At 45.4% G+C, this 22,315-nt stretch overlaps 2 protein-coding genes across 2 annotated transcripts; both read left to right on the top strand.

Moving 5' to 3' along the window:
* The first annotated feature begins 1,869 nt into the window (after nucleotides 1-1,869).
* Nucleotides 1,870-11,092, top strand: sh3rf2 (SH3 domain containing ring finger 2). Its single transcript, XM_028960149.1, has 10 exons — nucleotides 1,870-2,388; nucleotides 3,946-4,191; nucleotides 4,593-4,688; nucleotides 5,179-5,478; nucleotides 7,931-8,046; nucleotides 8,132-8,302; nucleotides 8,888-9,150; nucleotides 9,737-10,026; nucleotides 10,110-10,399; nucleotides 10,483-11,092. The coding sequence occupies exons 1-10, from the start codon at nucleotides 2,074-2,076 to the stop codon at nucleotides 10,658-10,660; spliced, it is 2,265 nt and encodes a 754-aa protein (XP_028815982.1). The 5' UTR covers nucleotides 1,870-2,073; the 3' UTR covers nucleotides 10,661-11,092.
* A 939-nt stretch (nucleotides 11,093-12,031) lies between these two features.
* kif3a (kinesin family member 3A) lies at nucleotides 12,032-21,966 on the top strand. Its single transcript, XM_028960150.1, has 17 exons — nucleotides 12,032-12,216; nucleotides 12,793-13,075; nucleotides 13,176-13,320; nucleotides 13,411-13,495; nucleotides 13,680-13,785; nucleotides 13,858-13,997; nucleotides 14,441-14,638; nucleotides 14,840-15,014; nucleotides 15,110-15,208; nucleotides 19,000-19,156; nucleotides 19,434-19,614; nucleotides 20,051-20,161; nucleotides 20,338-20,463; nucleotides 20,617-20,670; nucleotides 21,027-21,095; nucleotides 21,199-21,326; nucleotides 21,446-21,966. The coding sequence occupies exons 1-17, from the start codon at nucleotides 12,211-12,213 to the stop codon at nucleotides 21,492-21,494; spliced, it is 2,112 nt and encodes a 703-aa protein (XP_028815983.1). The 5' UTR covers nucleotides 12,032-12,210; the 3' UTR covers nucleotides 21,495-21,966.
* The last annotated feature ends 349 nt before the right edge of the window (nucleotides 21,967-22,315 follow it).

The raw sequence follows: 22,315 nt of genomic DNA, 5'->3' as shown, positions 1-22,315 counted from the left end.
TGGTGCACAGGTGCTGCGCAGATGGGTGTTAAGGACATTTGACAGCAGACCACCTGCTGCTAACCCAGCACACATGTGCTTTTCAAATTAGATTCAAGCCCCAAAGACAACGATAATTAAGATGATCCAAACTGACAATTTGTGCAATAACAAATTAATAAAAAATCCTTTACTTTGAGACAGAGAGAAAATTAAATTGTGCCACTGCAAACACAAAGTGGACTTTCGGGTTATTCTTGTTTGGCAGGGTAGCTCATGGCCTGTAATGTGTACTTGATCTTCTCAGAGGCATGACTTTGGATATTCATAACTTCTGACAATAATGCCATGTGTGCTGCCAATTAGCACTGCAGGAAATGGCAGCGAGTAATAAAGACAAAGAAAACTTCCTTGGAAGCAGTTAATTACCCTGCCTTGCTCATATTTAATCTCAAAATTATTAATTGCTCATTCACATGCTGCAATCAGAAACAGGACTCAAAAAAGTCTGAAAAAAACGTACAGGCTTGGTGCTATAGACACTTCTTCATTCTATTTAATAAGACAACGACATCCCTTGCAGAGTTGTATTCAAATATTTGAAGGGTAATCCTTCCACACTCAAGTGCTCTTCTTTTTAAGATTACCGAGCATCTGTATCATGCTATCAGCACATTATCGTCTAGACTGAGCTAAACCCACATATTATCTCTGTAGCGGAGAGACCCCTTTAATGGCAGCATTAGAACTGTTTCAAGTAATCAAATAGCAAACTGAGTTCATGGACTCCATTAACATCAATTGATCTTAAAACACATACACACACACACACACGCACGCACACACAGTATGCTAGTAAGGCAATCAGCCTCTCTAATATCCCTCTATTGATCACAAACATTGAGAGATGAGAGGTTTACAGGCAGCAAATGCTGTCAGAGAAATGCAATCATCTGGAAATTGGCTTCTGACGTTAGATGCTGTAATACTAATAACCCGGTGTCTGTTCACATGGTTTGCCATTATGTAATTACAATCCTGCAGGTACTGTAAAAGGTCATGCATGAAATTAAACCAATACAAACTGTTATATTTTTCAAGAGATCTGCAAAATACATTAAACATTAATGCTTCTTAAAAAAAAATCCAAGCAAGTGTCCAGACCCAATCTAGATAAATAATTCATTTGCAGTCTTTGAGTCTGTTGGGGTGCAGGAAAATCAAATACTTGGGCTTGAAAAATGTTTTCTGGCTGCACTGTTATTGATTTATTAAAGTAAAATTACTGTAAAATAAATATTTACAAGCATTCAATGGCTTTAATACTTGAGACGTTTGTGTGTGATGACAAATATTCACCGCTAGAGGGAACCAAAGGTCTTTGTGTCACATAGAAGGCTGACGTGCGTCCTAAATTATTTAGACTATGTTGAGTTGTTTAAAATTCTTTCACTCTCAGTTGCAGATTTTCAGAGTGATTGAGTACTATTATAACAATCATTATTTACAATTTCACAACAGTGAAAACCAATATTGTGGTATTATTTTTATTAGTATCTTTAATAATAAAAATACCTTAGCATAATCAGTATAATACCTTTTTCACACAGAAGTATCCTATCTTATGCTGGTGGAACCGAACTGCCTTGTGTTGCCAAGTCCGCTGATTTTACTAAACTTTGGGCTTTACGTTCACAGTCAGAGTGTACATGGTTGGGAAAATGTCGTGGCATATTTGCACGCTAGCTAGATGTATTAGTCATATAACCATAATTAATAAATTTTACTAAACGCAGGAATGGTGTAGGGTCTTCATTTGTATGCGGACTTCTGCTGGACACATTTCTCTCGCATGACCTGGCAACCCTGGTGCCGCGCTGACAGGTGAGAAGAAAGCAGGTGCGAAAACTTTACGGAAGTGGCGGCCTACGTTTTACTGTATAAAGGTTGCGATGTTGTTTCTGTTTTTGTATTATTATTCTTATTATTTTCTGCCGGTGATGGTCCATTAGCCTGTCGTCGGAACCGCTGGCGCGCTTTAACAGAACAATGGCCGCGTTTTGCCGTCCCGCGGCCGAATGAGATGCTGAAGGAATGGACGACCTGACACTGCTGGACTTGCTGGAATGCCCGCTGTGCCTGGGACCGCTGGGCGCGGCGGCCAAGGTCCTGCCGTGCCAGCACACCTTCTGCAGACCCTGCCTGCGGGCCGAGGAGGCGCGGCAGAGCCCGCCGCTGCGGTGCCCGGAGTGTCGGACCCCCGCGGGCTGCCCCGTGGAGGAGCTGCCCACCAACCTGCTGCTGGCCAGGCTGCTGGAGGGTCTGTGTCGCAGCCCCAGATACGGCTGGAGCAGATACGCCGACCGCACGGACACGGAGCCCGGGCCGAGGACGCACACGCGGGAGCCGGTGCGGTTTTAAACGTCAAATATCACGCAGCAGGTCCCCGAAAAGCTCCGCACATACAAAGGATTCCACAATAATAATCACACCAACTAATACAACATTAGGGGACATTTACACAATATTGCTCATCTTTAAAATATTACATACATGTTTCAGAGCAGAAAACTAAAGTACAGATAACGTGCAGTAAAAGTAGAAGGTGGCTTTTCGAAAAAATAATTTATTAATAGTGATGGGAAATGGATCTCGTGCCCTGTGAATCCTGGGATTTGGTTGAAACTGATCCTGCGCCGCCTGTACTCGGATTTGCCGAGCGGTGTTGTCTGCTGGACATTGTGTCCATTATGTCGTCTTTCCCTGAAGGGAACAGTGCCAACCGCGGCCCTTTCAGTCCAGCAGTAAACTAAAAACTAAACCAGCACTGACAAAACATTCTAAATATTTCAGCGAAGTCCCTCCACCCTGCGAGAAAAATGTCATTTTCCTCCACCACTACATTCCCACGGAGCAGCGAGAAAAGCAGAGTAAAGTTCAAGTTTTATTGGCGTGATAAATGTGAAGGTAGGGGAAGTGGGTGGACTGATTGCTGTTGAGGAGGTGGCAAGGGTGGGAGCAGAGATGGTAAAATGGTGCCCGAGTGAAGAGTGAAAAGTATTTTTTGTGTAACTCTTGGCTCGTGGGCTCACAAAAAGTGCGGGCCACATTGGTTTAAATATACTTTTCCTTTTCGAGAATGATTAAAACAAAAATTGGGGGAGTGTTTTCTTGTCTAGACCCTGACATCGTAAAAAAACATAGTTATCATAATTATAATGGGGAAACTACTCAATCACGATGTAGAAACGTAAACGTTCAGTTTGATCTCCTTCTGGCTGCTCCAATTAGGAGTCACCACAGTGGATCAACCGGTCAGGTTGTTCGCATAATGGGTTCGGCAAAAGGACACCGGATGACCTTCCTGACGCAAACCTCCCCCTTAACCCGGGCTTGGGACCGGCACCAAGAGAAACAGAGTCACATTTGCCCTGGTTTTACTTTACTTTACTTTACTTTATTTAGCAGACGCTTTTATCCAAAGCGACACCAGCAGATTTAGATTTCAGTAATTTAATTTGCTTAATTTATCACTCACTGTCTGCAAAGTGCATGAATACATTTGATTACCTTTTCTGTCTCCCATTAGCCACAAAAATGAAATGTAAAAAATTGTCAGCTTGCCCATATGTATTAAGATGTCTACTTCCTCATTTGTGCAAATGACCCAGTCAAGCTATTGAATATGTGATAAATTGTGATTACGAATAGGATGACAACTTATAATATTACTGCTTTAAAAATATAACTGCTTAAAATGAGTAAAATTATACATGGTCTGTCATGTCTGACAAATAACCCAGACAACTGTAATAGATATGTAATATTGTTATGATGTAAATATCATCTTATGAACATCTTTCAGCTGTGTGTGTGTGTGTGTGTGTGTGCGCGGGTGAATTTTATGTGGATGGGTGGTCAGGAAATTTAGGCCCACTCTTTTTCTGGGACACATTTTTTTTACAGGTGTTCTTCAGGTACGTGAACAACCCGGGAGAGATTTCGGACCCAGAGGAGCTGAACAGGAAGCCATACATCAGTGGGGCCGACGACAGCTGGAATTACGCTGATTCCGGCGAAGCCGACAAGTTCGATTCCGCCAACGCGACGCAATCACTGGAGCAGACACCCGAGCTGCCGCCCCTTTGCAGGGCCATGTTTGACTTTGACTCGAAAGACTTGGACAGCAAAGACTGCCTGACCTTCCTGAAGGTTGGTCCTCCTCCGTCAACGCTGTAATCTTTTTTGTTAACGTGATAAGCGAGACGTGACCTCGCTGTGGCTTTCAGGCCTGTAAAGGGTAAAGCTGTGACAGGGCCGCCACGGCGCCACATGACCAGTCCCTGGCCGCGCGTGGTTCTCCGGGCGGGGCCTGGACATTCTGGCTCCATTCTGCGGCCGCAACAAAGACTCTCTGCTTTCAGCCACCGCTGACCTTACGTCTGGCGGTCGTCCCGCTGCGAGTGAGGGGTAGCGGGCAGCGTTACGCAACGCGCCTCTTGCACAACCTCCATTAGGGGAAGTTGTGCTTAAGTGTTTGTTGGAAGGGGGGCAGGGCTTGCGGGGGGGGGAGTCCTGCAGAGAAATGTTTTTAACCCGTCTCTCCCACACAGGGGGACGTCATCACCGTGATCAGGAAAGTGGACGGAGACTGGATTGAGGGGAGGCTGGGACACAAAGTGGGGATATTTCCCCTGCAGTACACAGAGGTCAGTCTCTCTTTCAAGCCTCCTTTCTTTGGACGTTCACGTCCCCTGGAAACCGAAACACCAAGAGCTAATCTTTCACTCTTCCTCGCCGTCATCCATAATGCACGAGGGCGTATTGCCCGGCTCTCCGGCCGTTAAATTAGGCCGGAATGACCGTCTCGCTGCCGGTGCCGGACGGTCGGGCTGATTTAGCCCCTTTTACTCCAGCTCTGGATTTATATCGGAAAAGAGACCCCGCCTGTCTCCTCTTCCCATCCCTCCCTCTCTCTCCCGTGTAAGCTCGGTCGCCCGCGCCGCCTCAGCGCTGGCCGGCGAGGCGAGAAGCCGCAGAAACGCTGCGGCGCATCACTGTCAAAAAAGCAGCCCGACTTTTAGACAAGGGGGAGCACGGGGCGTCAGGTGAAGCAGCCGAGAGCTTTCTTTCTTCTTTCTGGAACTCTCCCCGCTTAGTCTGTGTGTGTGTGTGTGTGTGTGTGTGTGTGTCTTTTAGCCAAACTCCGTGGCTCGCAGGCTCCTGGAGAGGCGAAGAGGGAGCGACGCGTCAGAGTCTCACCCACAGACCGCAGTCGGCGGCGGCGAGCGGGCCGGAGCGAACGCAGGCAGCCGGCCCGCTGTCTCCTCGCGGACCCCCAACGCCGCCTCTCCCAACAGCCGGAACGGACCTGTCGCGCCGCCCGGCCACACCCGCAGTCAGCAAACTCCCGGAGTCGGCGCTGTGCCCGCGGCCACGACCAGGGCGGCTCCTCTCCTCAAACGTCACTCCCGAGGAAGTCACAGGAACCGGCCTCAGGTGAGCGAGGTGTTTAGGAGGGGTGCGTCCGTGTGTTTATCATCGTTAATAACGTTGTTATTACGTTGTTGAGGCGCTTAGTTGATGTTAGCAGGACGTGAAAGAGGTGGTTGTGTTTGGATGACGACGGATGAGTCACAGAGGACCTGGTTTTTGGGGAGGACGGGGACGGCGTCACTACTGTTGTTCCCTTTAACACTGGGCGGGAGTCAGGACGAGCGTTTGTGGGGATGGGAGGGACCGCCTGCCTGCATGTCTGCCTGGACGGTTATTAGTCTGACACCGTGGCTCAGGAGCAGGGGAGATAGAAGCCTGAGAGGATTTTGCTGTGGGATGCGACAGCGGGAAGCTCCTTGTTGTACCTCCAGGTAGGAAGATGCTTGCTGCGGGGTGTTTTTTTTACGTTTACGAGTCTCGTGTTTAGCTTGTGGGAAGGGACAGGAGCTTTTATTCCTGGCTTGTGATTTTAACGATGATGAGGCGACAAATATCTTAACTTACTCTGTGCCAAAATTGTCAACACAAAACGCAACAATTATCCTGTTTTTTTTTTTATTTAATGCTTCATTTGGTACTTTTTTTTTAAGCCTCCTCCTCTGTGCCTTCTCATCATGACTCATATTGTGGGGATTATGTAACAGTGTCCCTCTCCTCCAGTAGGCAGCTTCATTCCTCCCGGCTGAGCAGCGGCTCTCTTGCGGTCTTTTTTTTTTTTTAATCTCTCGCTGATTCTCGCTCCGCACCCGCCCCGCCCGCCCGCCCGCCCGCCGCCACCCCACCCGATGTCTGTTGGATCAGCTGTGCCATTAATAGAAAGCGAGGTCGCATCATTAAAACATCGGCGCTTCATCCAGTGGAGGCGGCGCTGGCGCCCCGAGTTTTAACAAGCGCGAGGTGCTGCTGCGGTTCAGGGTCTGTAGCGTTCCAGCTGAGCCTTTAAAGGTTTCTTTTTTAGCATTCAAAATTCACACGGTGCACCCTAAAATAAACCACCACCATTCTTTTCTTGAAAATATATATTTATAAACTGAATAGCCATAACATTATATATGCTAAGTAGGTCCTCCCCTTTTCCACATAAGTAACCCTGACCTTTTGTTGCATGGACTCCACTTGGCAGCAAGCCGTCAGAAACAGGTCCTTTAAATCCTGAAAGTTGTAAGGTGGTGCTTCCATGAGTCAGACTTGTTTTTCAAGAAGTTCCCACAGATGCTTGTTTGGATTAAGATTCACAGAACTTGGAGGCCCAAGTCAACACCTCAGACACACTATTGTGGGTGTAGACATTTTCATGGGCGTGCGTGGCCAGGGACCATGTTTAGGTGGATAGGAAGACTTAAAGTAAAACCAACACCATTGGCAGGAGCCAAGGTTAGAATGAGAACCCAGACCGGTCTGGGCATACGTAGCCCTGCACACAACACCTGAGGGTTCTTTTACTTTCCCGTCAGAACCAGCATTTCAACTTGTGTTCCCACCATGCATCAGTGATCCTGTCACCGGCTCAGCACTTTTCCTTTCTCGGACCACTTTTTGTAGGTCCCAACAGTGAACAGTGTTGGCAATCCTACGGCCCAGCTGTGTAGCCATCAATTGTCTCTGCTCTTCTTGCTGCCTAATACGTCCCACCCACATTCATGTGATATTCACGGTCGCATATGCAACTTGCAGTATTTTATAACTTTCAGTAACACAATAATAACATGAAAACATGCATCGTTTTAAAATGAAATCTCATAGCAACACCATAAACTATATCAAGCAACTGTAAATGATGCATTTACATGATGGCGTTTTGGTTGCTCTTATTTATATATTTGGTTTTAAATGACTACCCTCAGGCAGGCTTAGAAGGCTCAGAAAGTGGGCGGGGCAGCGGTGGGTGGTGATGAGACACTAATAGTTATTTTAAAGCCAGTGAAGACTTCTCTTTTTTTCCACCCGACCCCGTGCTGATGACATTCCCTCTTTACTACACCTGACCGGCGGTGGCGCTCATCACGCCATCCTGTAATTTACACCGAGGACGATGCCTGAGTCACAGAAAAGCACCGATGACTCTGCGGCTATTTTCACCTTCTGCAATTATGCATCATTATCCCACACCGCGTCTTCACAGCTTACAACCACACCTCGGAGCAGGCGGCGGTGGGGCTGCCACGCACTTACTCAGCGCTGACATGGTGTGTGTATGTGTGCCTGTCAGAGACAGTTAATTCTGCATTATGTAACCACAGTGGCAAAAGGGGAAAAAAAAGTTATGCGAATATTTGTAATATTCTCATTGTCTGCGGCTCATCACATTGCAGCACAACTGCTTGAAAGCAGCTTTCAGGCTTCATAAGCCATTTGAAGAATATATCCCATCAATACAATCACTGAAAGTAGGCTGTTGGGTTTTTGAGAAGTTTGTCTGAGACGTTCATTTAAAACATTTCTTTGATTGTGATAGGCCGACAGGAGGATGAGCAGTGAGACACCACCGACCATCACCATGGCGCTTATCAACCCCCAGGACGCTGTGCCACTGGACCGACTATCCTCCATGCAACACCTCTCCATTAGTGTGTGAGTGTCTCATCTGTGGGGGTTGGAGCTTTAGTGTACTGGTGTGTGTGTGTGTGTGTGTGTGATGCTCTGAACTGTGCCGCAGGTGTGCAGCCCTTTACTCTTACAAGCCGCACCGTGTTGAAGAGCTGGAGCTGAAGAAGGGCGAAATGGTGGGTGTTTATGGCAAGTTCAAGGAGGGCTGGCTGCGGGGCCTGTCATTGAGGACTGGCAAGGTGGGCATCCTGCCCAGCAACTATGTCACCCCTGTCCTCAGGTGAGCACCATTGTCACATGAGATCTGCTGGTAATAAATAAGAGCTAATAAATACATAACAATAATACGTATTTAAAGAGAGCTAGTGAAGAAGGAAATATTGGAAAGTGAACTGTGATTAATTTAAAATATTTAATTAATACTGGTAATGCTTCTGCATTTACTGTTTACTGCATTGTCTGTACACTCACGTATGCGTAGCTCTGTGACCCCGCACAGAGACTTAACCCGCAATAAAAAAAAATAAAAATAATAATAATAAAAAAGTACAACTAATTTGTTAAGGTGTTTGCTATCGAGAAAATTACATAAATGGATTTGATTGGATGGGATGCTGTGGACTACATTTTTTTGCCACAATCAATGCGAAGCAATGGAAGCACAATTCACTTAGGTGGCGCATGAAAGTTAAAGTGAGTGTACAATTATCGCTTGAGTCTCTTTCCAGACTTCATTTTTGAAATGATAGCAAGATTTAAGATTAAAGGTCTTTTTTTTTTTTTTGCTTTCATATCGGTCTTCTATATCTGTTCTCTAATACTGTATCTGAAGTCTCTTTCCAAAATTCAAATAATTTTTGTGCAGAACATCAGCAAAATTTCTAGAGACCAAACCTCCATCTGCTGTACTAAGCACTGGCTCTGGAAAAAGACACGGATCCCACAAGGCTCAGGCCGTGGTTCTTGACAGAGTAAATACAGCAGGAACAGCGCCTGCAGCTGGACAGGCTCCGCCCATCGGCATGACATCCTCCCAGCCCGCGTCGTCATCTGCCACGAGGACGACGCAGCTGTGGAGCAAGCAGAGATGGGACACGGTGAGACGCGCCTTCCATCCCTCACACAGGGGTGAGTGCAATTTCCCGTTCTCTGTTAAATCCGAAGCAAACTAAAATCTCTTTTCAGGGCCGTAACAGAACCAGAAGCCAGGTGGCCAGGTGCTCATGGCTAAAAAAAGGGGGACATAATTTTGTGTCAGGAGCAACGTTATAGTAGAGACTATTTGGAGACTAATTGCATGAATCAACTTTATAGCTGCTGTGACAACAGGGAAAGGGGCAGGGGCATGTTCTATCTGGTAAAATAAAATTAAAAATACAGTTGCACACATGCTTTTAATTGGGAATTGGTGCCAGAGGCCAAAATCATAAAAAGTACAAGCAAATAAATAAATATTTTCTCACATTTAATGGTCTACAGGGTGGTAGTAGCCTAGTGGGTAACACTCTCGCCTATGAACCAGAAGACCCAGGTTCAAATCCCACTTACTACCATTGTGTACCTGAGCAAGACACTTAACCCTAAGTTGCTCCAGGGGGGGACTGTCCCTGTAACTACTGATTGTAAGTCGCTCTGGATAAGGGCGTCTGATAAATGCTGTAAATGTAAATGTTTTGAGATGCCATACGGTGCCTGATTTTTTTTAACTCCCCAGGTTCAGTTCAGCGGGGAGCGTATCGATCCCAAAACCTGACCACCAGCCCGCAGCCCGCAACTCAGGATCTGGGGCAGATTTATGGCTACGGCCGGTCGCCAGTCCTTCCCCGAAGGAGGAACGGCATCTTCACAAACCCTGTCCGGCAGCAGGGCTGGACAACAGATCCATTAGCGCCCTCCGCTGGAGGCTACCAGGCAGTGGACTGGGACCTGGGTCCTAGAGAGCCGTTGGCAGCCCCTCAGTCCATTCTGGTCAAGCCTGATTCACACAAGAACAACATAGACAAGGTATAAAACGCTCAAGTCACCACCGTGTTACCTCCTTCGAAAGTGCTTTATTAACCAGTCTTCAATTTCAATTTCTTCAATAGCCTGCGAAGTCGGTGAGGTTCATCACCGACGAAGCACCTCAGACAGGAACATGGGCAACCTCGCCGACTTCTGGGGGTCCGCTGTTCCCCGCGTCGTCATCTGGCCCAGCCATCCTCGAACTGTGGAACCCCTCTGCCATCTTGGGCCGAGACGGGAACAGCTCTGTGCTCAAAGACACCAAGGCAGTTGCGCAGAGAAGGAGCCCCGGGCACGAGCACGCTACCTCAAACGGCGGCGCGTTCAGTATTAAAACTCCAGCCTCTGCCGGCCCCCCGCCCAGCCCTGGCAGGTCGGTGAAAAGTGTTTTATATATATATGCGAGCTGTACGAAACGGTGAAGTGCTCACAGCTCTCATTCCATTTATCTTCCAGATACAGGGTTGTGATTGGCTACGCTGCTAAGACAGATGCAGAGATGAGTCTCGTGGACGGAGAGATGGTCCTGGTCCAGAAGCCTCGCCAGGATGGACGGGTTCTGGTGATGCAGGAGAGCACGGGCAGGACGGGGTTGTTTCAGAACAGCGTCTTGAGAAACCTGAAGTTACTTTGACACTTTTTTTTTTTTGCTTGTTTTGAAATAAAACGCATTTGTATGAATTCCGGGCTGGATTAGGTTGTGTACAGTACATACGTTGCTTTGTAATGACCTGTTCTAAGGTGCAGAAAGCAGTAGATTTTTTTAGCACGTGACATGAACTTAAAGGAACATTATGCAGACTTTTTAAACAGAGTGAGTTGGGTGGGTTTATAATATATATATTAGGGAGAAATCAATGAAAACTGTAAGAGAACAAAACTATGAATGGTTCAAATTCAACAGAAATGTATTTAAAGGATTTAATGTGTGAATATTGTGAGAAGAGCTCCAGCCTGTAAGTTTCAGTTCCATTTGTTGTCTGGTCTGTCAGTCTTGTGCACCCTGGTTAAATGGTGGCTTTTTATGTGTAGTAAATGTTACAATAAATGTGACTTCTAATGATGACCTATTGATTATCATTTTGTGGGTCAGCATGAAAACAAACACAAATTAACAACTGTGTGAAACATTTTCAGGAAGTGAAATATTAGATCATGTAATAAAAAATATTTAGGTGAGCTTAGTAGTAGGTTTATTGTCCAGATGAACAGATTGTCCAGATGGACGGCATTTATTTCAAGCATCATCTTGAATTGGCGACTCTAAATCGAATGTATTAAAGCTGAGTGAATGGCTATGTGAATGTACAGTACAGGCCAAATGTTTGGACACACCTTCTCATTCAATATGTTTACTTTATTTTCATGACCATTTACGTTGGTAGATTCTCACTGAAGGCATCAAAACTATGAGTGAACACATGTGGAGTTACGTACTTAACAAAAAGTGGAGACCTGACCTCCACAGTCACCGGACCTGAACCCAGTCAGGATGGTTTGGGGTGAGCTGGACCGCAGAGTGAAGGCAAAGGGGCCAACAAGTGCTAAACACCTCTGGGAACTCCTTCAAGACTGTTGGAGAACCATTTCAGGTGACGACATCTTGAAGCTCATCGAGAGAATGCCAAGAGAGTGCAGAGCAGTAATCAGAGCAAAGAAACTAGAATATAAAACATGTTTTCAGTTATTTCACCTTTTTTGTTAAGTACATAACTCCACATGTGTTCATCCATAGTTTTGAGGCCTTCAGTGAGAATCTACCAACGTCATTAAAATAAAGAAAACACATAGAATGAGAAGGTGTGTCCACACTTTTTCGCCTGTACTGTATACATTCTTTATGTATAGGAGGCATCTGTATGCACAATATAACGAGGAAACATTTTATTTCATGGCACCCACAACATAACAGGAGAGTTCAGTGTAGCTGTCCCGCGCTATAAATGTGCATATTTGTACCGTAACGTGACGACCCCTTTCCTTGCAAATGCTCGTACGCTGGTGACGGGGCGAGTGGAGGCGCTGCGCCGCGCCGGATTCCTGAACATTCCCATCTGACGCGCCGCCCAGTTTCGGGAGTCGATACCGGGATCCGGGATTCGGGTTATGGACGGACCGACGGAACGGCTCCGCGTTTAACTGGGAATTCAGTCGGGAATTCGCGCGTGGCGATTCGTTGACAAAATGCCGGTAAGTCACCGACTCCGCACCAAAAGGGAAAAAGAAGAACGGGCATCGGCGGCTCCTCCCTGACGACGGGCCGAGACGCCATGGCGACGGCTGGCTAGCTGCGGCTGTCTGCCACCGATCCACGCCGTGGGGTTCGGGCTCGCCCACCAAGCGGACGTGCAGCGAAATAGAGCGTGTTTTCTCCCCCCATTCGTACCTCCTGGCTTGTGCGCTGCGATGACCGAAATACTTGAACGAAGGGACGGAGTGGCCGGCTAGCTGGCCGGCTAGCGCTCGGCGCGGCTATGATCCGTGTAAACACCGAGGACCGACAGAACTGAACAGTCTTTTTTTGTGTTTTTTTTTCTCCTCTCAACATTTGTGGTGTTGAAGTGACGTTTTTACTTCTGGTGTTTTGCAGACTGCTGCGTTTGTGTTGTACAGTACTTCACCAAAGTGTTATTTTTACACCGTCACCCTCCCAGTTAAATAAATGGTACTAATGGCTCAATGGAGGTTATCGATCGAATGGCTGTGAATCCTTTTTTTTTTTTTTTTATTACTTATAATTAATTTTTGCTTTTTTGTTTTTAACAGAGTAACAAAATAGAGAAGCCCGAGAGGGCGGAGGTCAGTGACAATGTCAAAGTGGTGGTGCGATGCAGGCCCCTTAACCAGAAAGAAAAGATGATGGGACACAAGCTGGCCGTGGCCGTGGACGAGATGAGGGGGACAATAACGGTCAACAAACACGAGACCCCCAACGAGCTGCCCAAAACCTTCACCTTCGACACCGTCTTCGGGCCGGACAGCAAACAGCTAGACGTGTACAATCTGACGGCCAGGCCCATCGTGGACTCCGTATTGGAAGGTTACAACGGTGCGTTGATTTTGTGCTGTTGTGGTTTGATTCCCCGTCCCCGCTTCTGTTCATCTGCGGGTTTTTTTTTTTTTTTTTTTTTTTTTTTTCTCCTCGACAGGAACAATATTCGCTTATGGGCAGACAGGCACAGGAAAGACGTTCACCATGGAGGGAGTCCGGGCGGTGCCTGAGCTCAGAGGAATCATCCCAAACTCTTTTGCCCATGTCTTTGGTCACATTGCCAAAGCGGAGGGTGATACGAGGTGAGACTAATAGGGTCATCACCGCACGTTATATGAAATTGAATAACATGTGGGAGGAATAACCATGCATATGCGGTCATGTCCTGCCAGGTTCTTAGTCAGGGTTTCATATTTGGAGATATACAATGAAGAAGTGAGGGATCTCCTTGGAAAGGACCAGATGCAGAGATTAGAGGTGGGTGTGAGATGACATCTTGAACGATCTTTAGAGGGACACTTTGATGTGGTGTCTTCCTAGCACTTCATCGTCAGACCTCTTAGCTTTTAGTGCATTAAATTTGATTATATTGCATATTGTGTGTTCAGATTCTAATTATTACATTTTATAGTTAATTTGAAATAGTTTCTTATTGCAATAGGTCAAAGAAAGGCCAGATGTAGGAGTTTACATCAAAGATCTCTCTGGTTATGTGGTGAACAATGCAGATGACATGGACCGAATCATGACACTGGGACACAAGAACCGTAAGTTCTCAGATCTGGTGTCTGGGGGGGGGGCATCATAGAGCTTATTCGGATTTTTTTCCCCCTTCCCAGGTTCTGTTGGTGCCACCAACATGAACGAGCACAGCTCTCGCTCTCACGCCATCTTCACCATCACCATAGAATGCAGCGAGAAGGGCGTTGATGGGAACCAACACGTACGGATGGGAAAACTGCACCTGGTCGATCTTGCAGTAAGACACACACTCTGATCTTTTCCACTCGTGTTTGTTATCAGTGATGTCAGAGGAAACAGAAATGGTTCCCCTTTCTTGGAATGGAGGGTTACATGCAGTGAACTCCATTACATCACAATGTGCACAGATACAAGTGCACTATGCAAGTATGACATATACAAGATTTCATAATTTACTAATTATAATGAATATTTCATCATTCTATGTGTTTTTAACTGCTCAAATATAGGAATAATTACTTAGAAAATCTGTATCAGAATACACACGTGTCAGACTTTAATGTTCACCAGTGGCGGGAAAAAAAAACACCCCAGAAATGCATTTCTTTTACTATTATCCTATCCTTTCATGCCTGTCATTGTGTGTGTAAATGGTGGTAGTATTAAATACCATTGGTTCCAGAAAATGTTGAAGTGGCTTAATGGGTCGAATGTGTCCAGGGCTCTGAGAGGCAAGGGAAGACCGGGGCCACAGGGCAGCGCCTGAAAGAGGCGACAAAGATCAACCTGTCCCTGTCCACCCTGGGGAACGTCATCTCTGCACTGGTGGATGGGAAGAGCACCCATGTGCCCTACAGAAACTCCAAGCTCACCCGACTTCTGCAGGACTCCCTGGGTGGCAACTCCAAGACCATGATGGTAAGGCCATGATGTTTTGGCAAGTTACTCAGCAAGTTAAACATCACCCTTGGTGAGCAGAGGGCAGCCATGATAGGCACCCGGGGAGCAGTGTGTGGGGACGGTGTTTTGCTCAGTAATAATTTTCAAGATGCTGACCAATATTCTTTATAAAGTAGTTCGCTCTCTCTCTCATTTTTTTTTTTTTTTTTTTAATGCTAGTGCGCAAACATTGGGCCAGCGGACTATAATTATGACGAGACCATCAGCACCCTGCGTTATGCTAACCGTGCAAAGAACATCAAGAATAAGGCCCGGATCAATGAGGACCCGAAGGACGCACTGCTGCGACAGTTCCAGAAGGAAATCGAGGAGCTCAAGAAAAAGCTGGAAGAGGGTATTTCAAATTAAAGCGTCATGTTAATTTATCTTGATTTTGGGTATTTGTAGCTTGGTTTGTATGTCCATGTTGTGTCATAACCTTGTGTCCAGGGGAGGAGATCTCTGGCTCTGAGGGCAGCGGGTCTGAGGACATGGACGAAGGAAGTGACGATGTTGGAGAGGGAGGGGAGCGTCGCAGGAAACACAGAGGTGCTTTATTAAGTTTGCAGTTTCACACACCTCTGCCACCTATTAGCTATTAATTCTCAGATTTTCAAAGAAGCATTTCCTGTGGTAGCGGAGATCAAACACGTGACGTCAGACCTGCATCACTGGCACTCCGTCACCGAAACCCTCAAAGCCACTTAGGTGCGATAAGCGCATCTCAGGCCCCATCTGTGGTGTGTTTGTTTGGCCTGTCTCTGCCTGTCCTGTAAAGCCTCACATTGAGGACAAATTCCCAACTAATGACAGGGAGTGTTGGCCTGTAGCCCACAACCTCCGGCCCTTCCTATGTGTACGGATCGGCCAGGCACGCTGTGAACGCGATCTGCCTTTCTATTCTCCATCACATCTTGTACATGTACACCTTGTTTAGACAGACTAAGGTCAACGAACACAGCATCATTCCATTGAAGCTTAAGACTAATTGTTGCTGATAAAGTTCCTTTTCACATGTGTGAAATTCCATCATTAACAGACATTTCCAGCTACCAGAGCCATTTACAACACGAGCAGTGTATGGACTGGAGTTTTGATGTCTTTTTACTGAACCAATCAATTGGTTCCTATTAAATAAAAGGACATATCTCGTGTATATCTGGCCATTTCTAGTCATGGAAGCAGATGTCTGATAAGACATCCATTTTTTCACATTTCCACAAAGAGCCGTGTGTAGAATTTTCTAGGTACCGTAATGAGTGATGTGGTGGCGGCCAGAGTCATCTTTCCTATTCAGGCAATCGCCTGACACTGCATCCCTCCTCTCTGCATGGCTCACTGCATGTGCGACGTGTCAGTGGTCAGGCCCTGTAGTGAATCATTTTTTATTAATGTCAGAGAGAACTTCAGTTAATTCTGATAGAATTGCTTTGATTTAGTTGGCAGTCAAGTCCACTTGTATAGTGTCCAGTTGCATGAAACATCATTTGAAATATTCTGCTTTTCGGTGCATTTCCTTAAATGAACATTATAACACCACACACACCACCAGTCAAAAGTTTGGACGCATGTACTCTGTGGAGGTTATGGAGAATAAGATGGAGCCCTTTTGAAGAATTCAAGGCAAGAAACATATTTAGTATTTGTTGTATCAGGAGAAAGTGAAGTATGTTTGATGAATCTGTTTGTTCAGTGTCGCCTCTTTTTACCTTCATGGCTGCTTTGTTCACTGTTGTCATCATCAAAAGCCGCTTAAGTAGATGCTCATTAACATGAGTGAATGATAAGAGGTATATAGTATATAAACCGTCCCCGTTGTCCAACTTAAGGTGGTGCAGAGGAGTGTGAAATCCTGCCACCACAGCAAAAGCTCCCATAATTTGGAGTCTCGACTGTTCAGCATTTTGCCTTGTTTGCTAATTTTGTGTGTCTTATTTTACAGTCCTGTATTTAGTTTTATTCATTTTTTTCTAAAAAAAATGCAAGACTAGGTGCGTCCAAACATTTGACTGGTAGTGTAGTTCTCACAGGCTAAAATTGGGTCATGACGGTTATAAAAATATTCGTCACCAGAAAGTTTCAGAAGAGCCGTGTAGGTGTTCCACTATCTTCATTATCTAGGGTCTTCAGGCAGCTAACAGCGCTCAAGCGCTACATTAAAAAGCTCTGTAGAGTCCCTGTCAGAAGAAGGAACCTGATGAACTGAAGAGTCATCGTGCAAATAAATTTCTCCCTTGATTATCTTGGTTTGTAGAGATTTTTGGTGGCGTGGCTCTGCTGAAATGCAGTGGCATCCCTTCCGTGATCTTGCTGGCATGCAGTTTCAGGCTGAACTTTGCCATCTGAAATGAATGAATGACTGCAGTAATCAGCCAATCAAAGCATCTTGCCTCATTTAAATCCGGATGACATTTTGGCAGTGTGTAGATTTCGAAAACGCACAGGAAAGTTGTCTCAGCTCTTGACTGGTTATCTGTGATTCTTCTAGAACAGTATTTTCCAGTAACCATAACATGTGTCAACACGCGTGTCTTCTCTTTGCAAAATGCTGCCTGTCTGAAATGCTCATATCTCCAGACCAAAGAGGTTGGTGTGAGAATCTCCACAACCCCCCTCCCCAATGAGCCTCTTAGATGATTTCGCTGATGTAGACCCTGCTCAGTGTATTCATCTGTACACCCTTCATGGTTACAGCTATGTGTATATTACTTCTAAAAACCAGGACACCAGGGGCATTTACAGTCAAAGTCAAAGTAAAATTGGTCATCTCTTCTATATATTGTACAGATATACAGAGAGACGAGAAGACGTGGCTCCAGTTTACACAGTGCAACATAAAAATAGATGCGGCACATGGAATACAATATATAAATAAATAGGACACAAAATATACATTTTAGCTAAAAATTAAGTGTTAAAAAGTGATCAGTGATATATACATGTTTACAGACTGCAAATAAATAACAGTAATGATAGTACAGTTTGTAAATCTCGACATTTTTCTTATTCTTGGTTTCAGTGCAACATGAAGAGGTAGTCCGTATATCAGCATGAGCATAACTGCAGCAATGAGGTGTAAAGTGCAGAGGTGCAACAATGCCTTGCTGAAGTATTCACCCCCCTTGCCATTTTTCGTTTTAGGCATGTTCTGTAAATGAAATGGTGTAAACGCTCAAACAGTCCAGTCAGTACTTTAGAGCCACCTTTTGCAGTAATTATGTCAGGGGGCAGTGGTGGCCTAGCGGTTAAGGAAGTGGCCCTGTAATCAGAAGGTTGCTGGTTCAAATCCTGATCCGCCAAGGTGCCACTGAGGTGCCACAGAGCAAAGCACCGTCCCCACACACTGCTCCCCGGGCGCCTGTCATGGCTGCCCACTGCTCACTCAGGGTGATGGGTTAAATGCAGAGGACAAATTTCACTGTGGGCACCGTGTGCTATGCTGCTGTGTATCACATGTGACAATCACATCACTTTAAAATCTGCCAGTCTGTCTCTATGAGCTTGGGGTTGATTTATGTGTACATTGATTTAACACCTTTTTTCTGGCCACACTTCCATAAAGCCCAGCTCTATGGAGTGTACAGCTTATTGTTGTCCTATGGGCAGAGACTCCAATATCTGCTGTGGACCTCAGCAACTCCTTCAGTGTCACCTTTTGGTTTCTGTGGTGCCTCCTGTTTTCGGTTTCTGACTTTTGGTGGGCGACCTTCTCTTGGCCGGTTTGTTGTGGTACCATATTTTTCTCATTTGAAGATGATAGATTTGATGGGGCTCTGGGATCATCAAATATTTTGGATATGGTTTTTAATAACTTGGTTTTCATGGTGTTGCATCCTCTGGGGCCTTTTTTTTTTAACTGACAGAGCATGCGACCCTTAGGTTGCATATAGGTGGAATTTATTTCACTAATTGCCTTTGAAGGCATATGGTTACACCAGAAAACCAGAGTTTATGAGCAAAGGAGGTCAAACATATGCACATACCAATTTTCAGTTTTGTTCAATCCTTCAATTCAGTTAGTTTATCTTTTTAATTGATCCAAAACATAAAATCGCATTAAAAGAACATTTCGCTTACAGGATGGAATGTAACAAACTAAGTAAAAGGTCAAATGGGGTGAATTGCAAGGCACTGTTTCATTTTGGAGTTATCATCATGTAAGAAGCAACTCCATGCATTTATTTTTAAAAAGTAAAATGTACAGAGTGATGTCTAGGAAAGAAAAAAGAAAAGAACAGCACTTCATCCTACAAGTTATATAGTTTTTAAATCATAAAGAAGAAAGAAGGCACTTTTTTTTTTTTTTTTTTGTTAACTCTTAGTGCTGTTTGTGCTTGAAGGTAAGAAGAAGGTGTCCCCTGATAAGATGGTGGAGATGCAGGCGAAGATCGAAGAGGAGCGTAAGGCTCTGGAGGCCAAACTGGACATGGAGGAGGAGGAGAGGAACAAGGCCCGAGCCGAGCTGGAGAAGAGGGAGAAGGACCTGCTCAAGGCTCAGTAAGTGTGGTGATCATAACTAATTGAAGAATCATGACTTCAAAATGACTTTCAGTGTTAGATTACCAGCACAAAGAAACATGAAGTAGGATTTTTAGCTTCCTGTTTGAGGTGGAAAGGTTCATGTGGACTGCTGCGGTAATCTGTAATCTGGTGCTCTGTAAACCGCTGAGGACCTGCACGATGGCGACCCAGTCATCCTGGAAGCCGAACGGTAATGGTGGGTGCAGTTCTGCAGGCCTGAGTAGAAATGACAGTTGGATGTTGCTGCTGACAGACAGGAGCACCAGCTTCTGCTGGAGAAGCTCTCGGCTTTAGAGAAGAAGGTCATCGTTGGAGGCGTGGACCTTCTGGCCAAAGCGGAGGAGCAGGAGAAACTTCTGGAAGAGTCCAACAAAGAATTGGAGGAGCGCAGGAAGAGGGCCGAGCAGCTGCGTAAAGAGCTGGAGGAGAAGGAGGTGAGGACGAAGGAAGCAGCACTTTAACCTCAACTATGACACACAGAATACTGTCTTTTACCCTTTGCCAGATCCCATGTACCTGCTGTATAAACCCACCATGAAGGATTAGGTTCAATTTAATATTGTTGAGCTGTATGTAGCTTTTGTGATGATAACAAAAAAAATGTTTTTCCTACATTATGTGCACCTTATTGTGTCTTCTGCTGTATATGGGGGGGTCAAATGGGTCGAATCCCACTTACTACAATTGTGTCCCTGAGCAAGACACTTAACCCTAATTTGCTCCAGGATGGGACTGTCCCTGTAACTACTGATTGTACGTCTGGATAAGGGCGTCTAATGTAAATGTAAAATGTAAAAATGTATAAGGGCACCCGAGAGAGCAGAGAGCTCAGAGCATAGTTCAGACTCTTTGTTTTGACTTGTGATGCAGCAAGAGCGCCTGGACATCGAGGAGAAGTACACAAGCCTGCAGGAGGAGGCGCAGGGGAAGACGAAGAAGCTGAAGAAAGTGTGGACCATGCTGATGGCTGCCAAATCAGAGGTACGTGGGACTGAATGTGGTTTTCCGCCTTTTGCACAGTGATTGGACAACTGACACAGTTGCTTGTTCCAGAGTTTCAAAATTGTAATTGTTGCTCTAGTTGGCCCTTGTGTTTCTGTTCACAGCTGATTTAACTCTTCTTTCTTCCTCCATCTCCTCCGCTTGCTCTGGCTCAGATGGCGGACCTGCAGCAGGAGCACCACAGGGAAATCGAGGGCCTGCTGGAGAACATCCGCCACCTGAGCCGCGAGCTCCGCCTGCAGATGCTCATCATTGACAACTTCATTCCTCAGGAGTACCAGGTGTGTGCTTGTGGTGTATCTTTAACATCCACTCCGGACGATTTGGAGATTAGCGTTCACACGTGATCAAGGAGAAGAGTCCAATCCAGGATCCATTGCATTTCTGATAGCCGCTCTTGTTAGATGAGTTACTGTGTGTGCTTGACCTGGCAGGAGATGATTGAAAACTATGTACACTGGAATGAAGACATTGGGGAGTGGCAACTGGTAAGTGATCCCGTATAGATGTCAGTCACTTGCAGCAAAGTGTTGATGGATCGCAGTTTGAAGTGCAATCGCACCAAGCTCCGTGTGGTATTTTTACAGAAGATCAGCCTGTTCCAAATCAGAAAAATCAACCCTCACTATTTACTGGTTCGGACTCACTGCCACCGCAGTATTCCGAATTTTTCAAGCCAACCATTGCACACAACTGTTACCAAACGCTTTAGTTTATTGGAGATGTGCACTAGTAGACTGGTTTTAATCTAGTTGCAGTTTTGAGAAGTCAGACCCTTTAGCAGCACACTCATATGGATGGTGCATTTTGTAAAATGCACTTAATTTAATATCTCCTTCTTTAGAAATGTGTGGCGTACACTGGGAACAATATGAGGAAGCAAACGCCCGTCCCGGACAAAAAGGAAAAAGACGTGAGTGGCCTACAGTCTTCCCGGGTGGAAGCAGAACGTTTAGTTTAAGCCCCATCCTGACAGTGGCTCTGCACTTTTCTTTTATTTCTACTCACGGATGAAGCCCTTTGAGGTGGACCTTTCCCACGTCTACCTTGCCTACACAGAAGAGAGCATGAGACAGTCTCTCATGAAACTGGAGAGGCCCAGGACGTCCAAAAGTGGAAAATCCCGTCCGAAGACTAGCCGCAGGTACTTTCAGAGAAGAAAAGATAAAGCAGCAATCTGTCACGATCAGACCGCTGCTGCGCGATCGTGACGCCGATCGATGTTTAAACACACTGAGATTTGCTCTTTTCCTTTTCTGATAGGAAGAGGTCATCGAAGCCAGAGGCCGTGATCGAATCTCTGCTTCAGTGAAAGGTTTTCTGTAAAAACGGAGGAGCACTGACTTAAGTCTGAACAGTTACTTTCTGGAACGTTTAAGCGATGTATTTACCTGTTAATTAACATTAATAAGCCAGTACAATGGGGAGTGGGTGGCTAATGAACACGCGAGCGACGGCCTGCTGAATCCGCGGCTCCCGTTCGTCATTTGCTTGTTTGCGGGGACATGGACCGAAAGGGGGTGGACGTGTAGATTTTGATGGAGACGACTGCACATTTTCACTGAGTTTGATTTTCTGGGAAGCGGAATGCATGCTGCAGATTCCTCTTTTAGTGCCATTAAGGAAGTTTTAGGCAGTTTTTTTTTTTTTTTTTTTTTAACTGTATGATGCACTGTAGTCATAATGTGACATTTTACCTTGTTTATATTATATTTTCAAATATGTTTACATTTAACTGTGCTTTCCTGTGTATGCCTGTAACTTATTAAATTATTTGACCAATGCTTTTTATTGCATTTATGAAACGGTTTCAGTTACAACTGAATCTTTATTCAGCGCATAACAGTACATTTTACAATAAATAATATAAATAAAGCAAATAAATAACTAATTGAAATCAGAAATGTTACACTGTGGTTCTGTTTAGACTGGTGTACATCATCTGAGCGCAGTGCTTGATGTCCAACAGGAGGCTGTTCAGCGTGTAGGAATTCTGTTTCGCGTAAGTGCAGTTATTCTGCTGGAAACGGGAGACATTTCTATTGACATCATATTGTCATCGTCATGCTTTTCTTTAATGATTTCATCTCATGGTGATTTCTTACCCCAAAATCGCTAAGCAGTCTTGGCAGA

This window comes from Denticeps clupeoides, chromosome 18 (assembly GCF_900700375.1).
Source record: "Denticeps clupeoides chromosome 18, fDenClu1.1, whole genome shotgun sequence".
Lineage (NCBI taxonomy): Eukaryota > Metazoa > Chordata > Actinopteri > Clupeiformes > Denticipitidae > Denticeps > Denticeps clupeoides.
This window is presented reverse-complemented; position numbering and strand designations above follow the sequence as displayed.